This window comes from Passer montanus, unplaced genomic scaffold (assembly GCF_014805655.1).
Source record: "Passer montanus isolate IOZ18808 unplaced genomic scaffold, ASM1480565v1 scaffold53, whole genome shotgun sequence".
Classification (NCBI taxonomy): domain Eukaryota; kingdom Metazoa; phylum Chordata; class Aves; order Passeriformes; family Passeridae; genus Passer; species Passer montanus.
In genome coordinates, this window is record NW_024370263.1 from 1488147 (window position 1) to 1500267 (window position 12121).

General features: G+C 41.4%; 1 protein-coding gene across 7 annotated transcripts in view; it reads right to left on the reverse strand.

The window, feature by feature from the left end:
- ARVCF (ARVCF delta catenin family member) overlaps positions 1-12121 on the reverse strand; it is a 250175-nt gene that overhangs the window by 72218 nt on the left and 165836 nt on the right. For all 7 annotated transcript variants that reach the window (XM_039724775.1, XM_039724776.1, XM_039724777.1 and 4 more), the window contains one exon: positions 6371-6978. In XM_039724775.1, the coding sequence (XP_039580709.1) occupies positions 6371-6978 (608 nt within the window). The remainder of the gene's footprint in view (positions 1-6370; positions 6979-12121) is intronic.

The window sequence follows — 12121 nt, forward strand, 5'->3', positions numbered from 1 at the left end:
GCTACTTCTGCAACAAACCAAAACTCTAATTAAAGGCATTCAAGGCCTGGGCAGGGACCACAGATATATTTCAGCGAGTCTGACAAGTTCCACTACATTTCCATGTTGATGCTCAGACAAGCATACTCTAAACACTACTCTTAATCGATATTGCCATAAACCACCCTCTTATAGATGTATTTTTTCAAACCAGCAGCAGCCTTTTGCTTTACAGTTTTTTCCTGGACAGGTCTGCTACTGTCTCAGTACTGCAGTTAGCTCAGTCAAGCAAGTGGCTCTAATTGCTACAAAATGTTTCTTAAAATCTTTCATCTAAAGCACTGAGTGATGTTATTGAACCATTTCTACTGTCATGCTGAAGTATAGCCTATTAGAAGTCAGAAGAAAACGGAACTTGCTGTCATCCCAAAGGGACTGATAATTAAACTGGGCTCTGGGGAGAAAAGCAACCGGAGGTGGAGACCAAACTTAGCCTTGTACAATTAACGCTTTTAATGTTAAAAGTGCCTCTCCTGACTTTACGTTGCTTTAATTGCTGTTCTAAACCATAAACTGAATGAAAGGATAAAAATGGGCAAGTATCCAAAACTCAGAATGAATCTGAAGAAATCCTTTTATTGATGCAGTTATTTGTATATGTATAATTCAGCAGCTGCTCTACACAGTAATTTACACTCTCTGGACAGTCATGTTTTCTGTTACAGAACAAAGATGTTTCCATCACTCCAAGCAGAAAGCAACAACACTGAAACAATTTACTTCTGTGAATGCGCACAGGGCAGAAGGAATAACAAAACCCCTTAGCTACTCCTCAAAATTCTGTTTTTACAAATGCAAATTTGTGATAACCAGCATTAAAACTACAACAAATTCTCATTTCTCAAACCCATCCTCATGTTAAATTCTTTTTCACTTCATAAAAGCAGCAGAAGATTAATTTTAATAATTGTACAGCTGTTCCTTGCTTGACTTGGTAACTTGCAATTCAGAACATCTCAGTCCTGTGAGCTGCCCACGAGGTAACTGTGCACCACCTCAATTACACCTGCACAATTTTCTCTCTCCTCCTCATCCGTGCAAGTACACAAAGATAATTACTGTCTTGGGATGCAGTTTGTTTGCTTTATTTCCACAAAGCCTTCCAAACAGAACTACACAGATGGGCCTGTCTTCCTCATGTTGTATCCTCTTCCCTTTGCCACATAAAGCTCCTTGGTCTCACTACATTTGTCAAAAGAAAACTTCAGAGTTAGAACTTCAAATTGCAACACTGTCATGACAGAAGCGTACCACGTAAGTCTTGTACTAACAGCACTAATTTTAATTGTCAATCACTGCTTATTAAATGAGTGAAAATACCTGAAGTCAAGAATTAATAATTAAAAGTAAGAAGAAAAATTAAATAAGATCACAGCCCTGCCTTAGAACAAGACAGCACCTCTCAACAATCGGTAGAGAAGAGGATAAAAACAAAACCCCACAATTGCTAGAATAAGCCCTCACAGGCCAGATCCAACATTCCTCTGAGGATGAAGCAGTGCTGAGACCCACTGCTAATGCCCCAGTGACACAACTCAATGACTGTACCTGGCAGCAAAGAAAACACCTGCACACTTGAACCCTGAAGACCCCAAATCATTACGTAGAAACTTGGATCCTGTATGAACCCAAGATGTGTCCAAGAAAGCTCAGCCAAGGCAAGTACCACACTACTTCAGATTCACATGACTAAATACACTGATCAGGGAAGGTTAAAAAAAAAAACAAAAACAAAAGGGGAAGCAATTTACCAAAACAGGTCATCTGTAGAGGAGCAAAACAACTGCTCAGGCAGAGCAAGGCAAAAGTGCCACAAGCCCCATCACCCCTCCTTTAACAAAGGGCTGGAGGAACAGAATGGCAGAGTGAGAATGTCAAAAGCAAGAATCTTATCAGGGCATTACACACACTCTCTTCACCAACACATTTACACACTGGGTGAGTAAAGAAATCCTCTTTCAGAGTCAGACTGGTGTGGGCTAAATGAGATTTTTCACTTTTACATTACTGGAGCAGCTAGGCTGGGAAGGAAAAGCCACTTGATACAAAACAGGACTAACAAGAGCCTCAGCAGATACTGCTCTCAGGAGACCAAGCGTTCTTTACTCTCAGGACTGGTGCTATGCCAGAGTTGCTGACTGCAAACATCTTGCCTTCCGTCTATCTACAGCAAGGCAGCTGAGTTTTCAGGATGCCATGGGTCTCACTAATCACCTGTCTCAGGGAATTGATCAAAACACATTCTAGCATAGTTAAAAACTGGGAGAGAGCTTGTGGATTCATCATCTTCCTTACAGCTTCAACACAGCACATTTGAGTAAACAGGTGAAGGATTTAAACATTTAATCCTCACCAACTTCTACAAGTGTTACATTCATTACAGTTTGCAGCTGGTGTCTGCTTTGGATAAAAGACCAGAAAGGCTTGGGATTTCAGCAGGAAACTTCGTGCCAAACACTGAAGAGGAGACGTAAAGACCTTGCAGAGTGAGATTCTACTTTTGCCAGGCTCTGTTCCCTGATAGGATACACAGGGGGATTCAAAACTGGAGTGAATCCTCTGCTGAGACAAGCCTGAGTTATGGGCCATATGGTTAAAACACCAAAATCCCCTTAAAGGAAGCACCTAAGAACTGCCAATGGATGAGCTGACTCGGGTTGCCTCCTGCCACATCAAACTCTGCCACTCATCACCTTCTGCTACCAGAACACTATCAAACTGAATTCACACTAAGGAAGACACTCCGAAAAAACCCAAGCATTTTTCAAACTGACCACCTTGCTTGCCTTACCCTGTTCTGCCCAGCATGTCCATAAACTCCTGCCCCAAACCAGACAACACCCTGATGTTACCCATATACAACACCTGGAATGAGTGAACATAGGCCAAAAGTGCTGACTGAAAGTTTTATCTACAATTACAAGCCTTTTTATTCTGTACTAAAAAAACACCAGAAGAAGAATGAGACTGACGTGTACGATGCTACCAATACTCTCACTGTCTATACACAACAGCAGCAACAGACCCACTGGTAAAGGTATTTCATCTAAAATCTGGCTCATTTCCTGGTAGCAGTAATTTGGACCATGAAGTGACCACCAAAGACAGTCTCAGTGTCTTAAATCAGACTTCTGGTATAGATAATTTAACAGTAAAAAACTGTTTTGTTGTTGATTTAGTCAACATTAAGAATTTATACCCTGTCTAGTCTGGAACAGTAACACTGTCAATAGCTGCTCCAGAGCTCTTAAGGAAAAAAGAGGTCCCATGAATGCTCATACAAGTGCAGAATGCAGTGGTCCACTCTGGGAAGAAATCACCACCCATGCAAGAAAAAACTGAACAGAAGTTATTTAAATCAGTAAGATGAATTATGACTTGCCAGTTCTTTCCAGCTTGTTTGTGTTAATTTCAATTTAATGATTAATAAATATTCGAATAGTAGTAGGGATGTTTTTGTGAATAAAAGTATTCAGTACTTCCTGCTTCTCTTGCAAAAAGGACGGTATACAAAATATCCAGCACACAGTAAAATTAGACGTTTTAAAAAAATATAATAAAACACCTAGTATAACAAAGGGAACCTATCACATGAAGGAAAAAAAGGCACAAACTCAATTAAAGATGTGTAAATACATTCATAAGTAAACTTGAGTAACATTACTTCAATACTATACACCCCCAAATACTTTTCTCTAACCCCAGTTTATTATGCAACCTGATTTACACCAAACCAGAGCATAAGCAGAGAGGAAGAACAGGAAGTGCCAGGTGCTCTTGCAGAAAATGATGTATCTTACATGAGGAGAGACTCAGTATGAAGGAAAAGAAGAAAGCTCAGCCACAAGCAATGACGAGCCAGCAGAGGGAATATTTGCCTTTGTGCATTTATCTGGATTTGGAGATGTTTGTGAGGAGGCACATTTTTCCCCAATTTAAAATGAAATATAAGTACCTTAAAATGAGGCTGGTGATGACAGAAGAAAAGCACAAATAGGTATTTATCTCTGTGATCAAATGGAGCAGGCAAGAGCTGGAAAGAACAATCTGTACTTGTAATCCCCCTGCCTAGGAACCCCTCCAGACACAGCTGGGCTGCCTCCTCATCACACAGGGAATCAGACTCACCAGCACAGACTCCCATGAGAAACCTCCACTCAAGCCCTCTCAGAACAGCAACTGAGAGTAAGGACTCTCATTTTACCTTTAAACTACTAATGAAGTAGCACCTACTGGGAAGAACATGAGACAAAGGCTCAGTGAGTCATCAGTGGAGGAATTCTGCTCAGGACACTGATGCTTTCAGATGCTGAAAGTCGGTGCAACACAGAACAGCATCCAACAGAGTTGTTGTTAAACCTGCTCTGCACATACAAACTTTTGGAAATCAAAAGTGACATCAATTAATCACATTCATTTAATCATTTTCACAGAAATAAAAATCTAAAAAAAACTAGAGAGGAGTAATAAATTAGCAATTACCCTCATCTAGTACAAAGCACTACTTGTAGTCTTTATTTTCTTGCAGATCAGTAGCATATCTGAAATGCAGGTTTATTGAATTGTTCAAGTATTTCTTTGAAATGTCAAAAAGTAACTGCTTATGAAGAGGCCCTCATACAATCTTCTTATGTTCTCAACAGCTAAAGTTTGCTGCCACAGTCAGGCTAATTATTTGTCAAAGCCTCTTGATCACATTAAATATGGAAAAAACCTCACAAGAAAAGAAATGTAGAAGAAAAATTATGAATTGGTCCTATCCAAACTGCAGGGAACAATAAATCAAAGGGATGTTTAATAAAAACACCAAATTTTAAAATGCAAATGGGTAGGTTCTAAGAATATATTGAATTATTCATTTTGCATACAGTTTGAAAAATGTTAATAAAAATTTAAAAGTGTTGATGCCTGACTTCTTTTAGCAAGAATTGTAAACTTGCTTAGTTCAGGGAAGCACAAATACAAGTCTGATACGCTGAGCAGGATTCTGGCACCCACTACAGCTATTTCCTTCAGCCCCACAGAACAGGAGGGACATGATTCCACTGCTAGGTAAGCCTGCAAAACCAAAGATGTCACAATAGACTTGAAGGGTGTTTGGGGAGATATGCCTTAACACCTTTTCACTGGATTTTTTTTTAACTCTCACAAGTACAGATGACAACCTGGAAGTGTTTGATTCTAGCTCTGGAATGAACTTCCAGAACAGGGAGGGAAAACAGAGCCACAAAAGCATGAATAACACAGCGTCTCCAAGGAGGAGGACTCTCAGAGAACGAAAAGGCCAACACAAATCCCTCCAACAACTGCTGCTGATGCAGCAAAGCCTGAGGTCAGAAATGTTCAGTCTAAGATTGTCTACACACAGAGACAGGTGAATCCAGACTCTTTACAGCTCTGGAAACTATTCTAAATTAAAAGGAAAAGAATGAAAACTAAATCCATATCAAAACACGAATCATGAGGATATGACTTCAAGCAGGCACATGTAAAATTTGTACACCCCTTAAAAAACAAAGTATTACAAGTTTTTCAGGTCTGTACAAGATGACTTTCAGCTGAGTAGCAGGACACTTTTCTCAAGCCTGGGGGTTGTTGGGTTTTATTCTCAAATGCAAGAGCAGCTAGCTGTGAACACAGCACAAACAACTAATACCGGAAAACATGGCATAAAATAGAACATTCCTTAGAAACTGGGCTGAACCAGAAGTAATTTGTAACTGGTCACTTTGAAAACAACACAGATACTCTATTCTCCCCTTCTATAGGCACAGGACAAAAAATAATGATCTAGTCTTTAAGATCTGTGAGGTTCAGTACAACCTGGTCAGACAGCTGTGTGGTTAGCACAGGATCTGGGCAGAGGCTGTCATACACCTCACAAGACAGCTTGGCACCCCTTCACCACCAGGGATCAGTTCATCTGCAACCCCAACCAGCTGTTCAAAGCTTTTGTTTGGCAGATGTGCACACAACCAGACCCATCAGGAGCCTCACAGATCACGAACCTCTCTTTTCACCTTGCTAGCGTGGGACAGCTCTGGGACGACACAGTGCATTCACAACTATTTTTCAGGAAGAGGGAAAAAAAAGTAACTTTGTCTTCTTGTACAAGGTCATCTTTCTCTCTAAATTCAACTTGAACTAAGCAGCCCAGAATCACTGAAAGGGTACCCTCCCTCTCTTCCATACTTCGTGTGTTTTCCAGTCATTTATGGGCTGCTTTTTCTGTCAAGTAATTCCAGAACATACCAAATCACAGAGTTTGAATGCACATGATCAAATAAGCAAAAGCTGCGGAACAGCACTGTAAAAAACAAACGGGTTTTACCTTCCTTTGTGAGGCCTTCCTCTCTCTGGCACACCTGCAGACGTCCTCCTGTTCACAGTGGAGTAATCGGGATCCAGTTCATAGCCCTCATCATCCACTCCCAGGCTGCGGTTGTCATCCTCCAGTCCATAGGGCTCCGGCTGGAAGCGCTCGGGCTGAGAGCGGTTCAGGTCAGCGCTGCTGCCCACCGGCACCTGGGGCTGGGCAACGGGGCCGTAGTTCTCCCTCCTGCTGGGCAGGGTGAAGCTGCCATCGTCGGGCCGGTAGGAGCCCCCGGGCACATAGGCGTAGCGGGGCCGGTAGCCGACGCCGCGGGACAAGCTGCCGTAGCTGTCCGAGAGGTCTCCGTAGCCGTCGTGGCCGATGTAGGGGCGGTACTGGCCCTCGTGGCTCTCGGGGTACGAGTCGTTGTAGCTGTTGTAGGATCGGGTCAGGGTGGACGAGGCCTGGGGGGTGATGAAGCGCTCCCCATTCTTCAGGTACCTCCTGTCGATGGAGTCTGTGTAGCTGCCCATGGGCGAGGAGCCGTCCATGGCAGGGAGCCCGTCCGGCCCCAGCGGCACCTGCCGCACCGTCCTCGTGGTGACCGTCTTGACCATCTTGGTAACCTGGCAGGAAGCAGCAAGTAAATGTGTTAATGCTCTGCTTGCTGCATAATGTGGTGAGACACGGGGAGGTGGAGGAGCAGAATGGGGAGAGAGCACCACAGAGCAAACTCCTGCACCGTGCCTGTGGCAAGGCTGCAGCAATCAGCTCAGCTGTTAGCTTTTGGAATGAACAGTGAAAAAATACCTCGGAAAAAAAGCACTCTGTGCTCTTACTACCAAATCAAAATCACTGCAGTCATATGACAGCACATGGAAGCAGCACAATGTCATTATACCAGTTCAAACTGCCCCAAAACGTTTTCAGAAGACATCTGTCCTAAGAGAAAACTTTACTATGTTGTGGAGCCACAACCTGTCCTTCCACAGCTACAGCACAAATACTACATCACATTCTCTAGTTTAACAAAAATGGAGTTATGTGCTTCTGCCTGATCTGCATCAAGTCTGCACCTCTGTGTAATTTGATAGAGCTCAAATTTGGCAGGAATATTTAGGAAGGTATGATCTCGAACAGAGAAGTTTTGGGCTTCAGGATTGTGGACAACACACCTGCTTTCTCTTTTTGATCTTCTTACATCCACCAACCACCACACAAGCCCAATAGTTAGCTGTTGTCATTATTTTGGTGACTAACAAATTTGCAATCATGAACACTAACAAGAGACTGTTTTTGCAATTGCAGCTATCTAAACATCCTAGACAAACTTGTTTAAAACACTGAAGAAAAATCTGCATACAAATACAGCTTTACCTTTACTTCCATAAATCGCATTTAACTTCAAAACAGAATTTGCAAAAACTGAAAATAGTAAATGTCCAGAGGGCTCTTGCATTCAGGGCTTCTTGCTGAAGGGTAAGAACAAAGAGTCCTTAAAACTTTGCAAGAACCATCTGCCTTTGTGGCAAATGTCTGGTAATCTGTTTAAAGCAGTGCTGGACAAAAGCCACTGTATTTACAAACTAGCAAAGGGCCTTCTGTTTGGGTTGGTATCTGGGCTCCATCAACTTCTGTACTGCCTTCCAGTGTGACCAGCAAAAGCTCTTTTGGGAAGAACAAAGTCCAGCACACGCCAGTCTATCCTTGGTAGCCCTAACCCCCAAAAAATTACTTTAACCTATATAAAGTTACCCTAACCCTAGTAAGTGCTGACTTTTCAGCCCAACCAAGCAACAAAACAGCACATCCACAAAGATGAGAGGGAAAATCAACATACCTGACAGCACTGCACATACCAGGGAAAGAATACAAAATTCGTAAAAGGTATTTGGGGTTTCTAAGCTATTACAGATATAAATAAGCATCAGCAAATGACTCTTCATGTAAGCCTCAGAATGAAATGCTACATTCAAGGGAAACGTTAACCCACAACATGTATCCCTGGATTGCTCAGTGGCTCTGAAGTCCAAATAAGTATTTTGACCTACATGATCCAATTTAAACATTTAGATTTGCAACAGATTAGCCAAGCTACTACAAGGCAAAATAATTAGACTAGATCTCTTGAAGTGGCTCCAGACATGTCCTCTAGCCAGATGTTTTCACCCAGAAACCCCAAACAGAAAAAAGATTCACCCAAACAGCGTTTCTTTTCCTACACACATCTGTGAGCAAATGATACTTCAGCATAATGAAGTAATGAAATCCTACAAGACTGAAAGCAGCACAAATGCCTCTCCACCAGCAGTGTAATTAACAGCAACACGATGCTAAATGCAGCATTGCCAGGTACCAACATGACCTCTGCATCTAATTTGAGCCAGAGCTGGAAGAATTTTCCTCATCAATACAAAGGGATTTCCTCAGCAAGTAAACATCAGGAAAAATGCTATCCTTCCATGCCTCTGAGTATTTTCTCCCTTTTTCAAAGTACACATTTTAATAACTGGAAGAAAGGAAACCAGAAAATCAACATTTATTTAATGACATACAATCCAACAGGGGTTTTTGCTTGTTACCTGTGTACAATACTGCTCCTTTCCGCTCAGTTGTCAGCGTGACCACTGTCACAGCTTTTATAAACTCAGCAGTGAGAGGACAGAAAGAGCTGGCAGAGTTTACAGTAGCTCTTTGTGAAGTGGATACACACAAAGCAACACAGCTCAGTGTTCTCCTACTGAAGTCAGAAACAATACTTTTATTCAAAGTACCATATTCATAAGTGATCTTCTAAGAGCAGAAAAAGCGACATTTCTCAGGCCTGAACTATGTGAGTTTTGCAAAGCCATGACAAAACTGGATGCAAAACGCTGGGCCTTTGTGTTCTTGAATTTGGGAACCAGTAATGGGAAGAACAGGAATTAAGGTAGATGTCAGCAGTTTAATGAATCAGAAATGGATACTTATGCTCGGAAAGGAAAAAGGAAGGAGCTTTCCAAATGCCAAGAAGTGCCCTTGCATAATCTCACAAAGCTCCTTCTTTCAGCACTACACAACAGATCCAAGCCCAAGCTCTGCTTTTCAGACACGAGCTGCCATGCTTGCTCAGTTTGTCACGTGTCATTTTTCCTAAAGCTGTTAAGATCAGAAAATAGGAAGTACCTAGCACACCTCCTCTGGCTGCAGCAACAGCACAAAAGGAGGAATAAACTTAGTCCTGCAGGATCAGGTGCACCTTCATCAAAGACTTGCTCCATGTTATTGGCAAGCAGGACAAGGTGACAATCACAGAAACATTACAGACAGGACTTGTCTCCAACAGTGGCTAATACACAAAAACCACAATGCAGAATTTCAGATCACTGAAAATCACCTCCTAGACAATGTGTGACTTGCCAGTTACCCTCAGTGAGTTTTGTACCATGCTCTGGCACTCTACAGAGATTTGGGTTTTTAGTTTAAATTGCCAACACAGAATGCAAGGGATTAGTTGCAATTTATATCTACTTGGCCTTATTTTCCTGTCTTTCAGACTAGCACAGACAGGCTTTCAATGGCTGTGGCTCATCAAAAAGCCACACTCAGTGTCAGGCAGCACAGCACATGTAAAAACAAGTTTACAGCATTAGCACAGCTTCACCTCTTACTATTTTCTGAACACTGCACCCAGCAGCAAACACAAAGTATCAGGACAATCAAAACCCCCTTGGACGGACACATAAAAAGGAACATTTCACTCAAGCATTAAAGTACGTATTTCTCATAGTATGAAAGTATTCAGTAATGCTAAAGGTGTTACACTGGGGCAATCCAACAGAGCTGTTCTGTATTTTGAAAGAGAGGGAGCATTTGCACTCATGCCTCATTTGTCAGGCGGAGGCATTGAGACAGAAGATTTATCATGTGATAAACAGATTTTGCTGCTGACAGGACAATAAAGGGAAGCTTTTTGGCAGCAATTAGCCAGCACACAGATGAAGGTCCATTTAATGAAAGGTTTCCAAGCAAAAGAAGAAACCCAACCAACAAACCAAACACGTTTATTTCAGGAAATCCTGCTTAAGGGAATGTTTCATTTGTATTTCTCAAAAGAACACAGACAATCTTGAGCAGCTAACAGCACACTAATCTTCTCTCCCAACATTTTGTGGTTTCCTTAATATTGATGCATTAGCCAGAGAGAATGAAGCTATTCCAAATGAAGTCCCAACAGACTGCCTTATCTGAGAGACACCTGATCCTTCAGATGCACCCAGTCTTAAAAAAGATTTATTAGCATCAATTCCTCACTGCAGATGTACTCTAATAAAAAATGGAGAGTTACAAGTTACTTTGAGTGTGATTTGACTTCCTCTGTTTACTTTCTATCCCTAAAGAAAACCTGTGCAAAAAGGTATTTTCAGCCCAATGACAAATCAAAGATGCTCAATTGTTTAAATGCCCCAATCTCGGAGTACCAGAAGAAAGCTTCAGAGTAGTTCCCTATGAAGAGGCTGTCTGAGTATGCTTACAATATATTTGTAATGCTTTATTCCCTGTACAGATACCAAGATTTCAGCTACAGGACACTTTTGTGATACCTCAAGTCAGTGCTTTCATTGCTACTCTCCACACCCCAAAATCTAAGTATAATTCAGGTTTACTGACCTTAACATTGTTCACCCCACAAATAACAATTATTTTAGTAAATAATTCCCTTACAGGCCCCATGATAATGGTTTTACTAATTTTGTTTCTGGAAATACATTTGCCAATGGAACATAAAGGAAACAGTCACACATTTGAAGCAGCTTCTGTATTTTTCTGTCCCTCATCCCCCTATTTATGTAGGAGGATGGAAGAAAAAACATTAAACTATCCAACAACTGGACTTACTGGATGCCTGTGCATATGGTAAAAGTAAGTGCCTCACAGTGCTCAGTCACAGAGTGTAAAGACAGTACCAAGATTTCTGTGGAACTGGGCTATCATGGTCAGATGAAGTCATCTTATCTGTAATTCTGCCTTCCATTTTGTTTTTGAGGCTGGTTTTATTTTGCCTCTATTTTTTAAAAAAATAAATTAACTGCATTATAAAAGCTGAGGGGAAAACAATCTTGTTGAAACTCTCCTAAACCAAGAATCAGATGAGAAGGAACGCAGGAGGATCTGAGCATCCTGACATTTCTGTGAGCATATTTTTGAACTATGGACTGTAAAAATTTATCAGCCCATGCAGGTTGAAGCTATTGCCTTTCTATTAAATGCTGTGGAAGAACTCACCCTGCAGGTTTTCAAAACAACAGCTGAAATCTCTCCCCTTCAATTTCAAGCCTAGTATTTCAAATTCTGAAAGGGCCCTCAACTTCAGCTAAAATCCTTTCTGGCTCTATTGCCTAATTCCTTTGAATTTCCTGCAAAGTTGCTAAGAACTCTTGGGGTACCTGGCACCAGCACAACCAGAATTTTGGTAACAACCACTTTCTTATCAACAGGTGTTGGGAAAAGCAGTTAATCACTGCTGGGAATGAGATGGACCTGCTGAGTATTGGAAAGCTCAGAGAAAATGGATGGACTACAAATTAAACAACTTTGTATACAGATTGATTTCCCAGTTTGCTATGATAAAATATCAATTTCAATGAGTAACAGTGACCTAAATCTCTCCAATCTTTTGGCATTTCAAGATAAAAATAAAAGGTGCCTGAAAAAAGAAAAAAAAAGTGAACATTTACACAAACACACACACTTCTAATTTGCTTTACTGAGTTCTCCTGAGCCACTTAC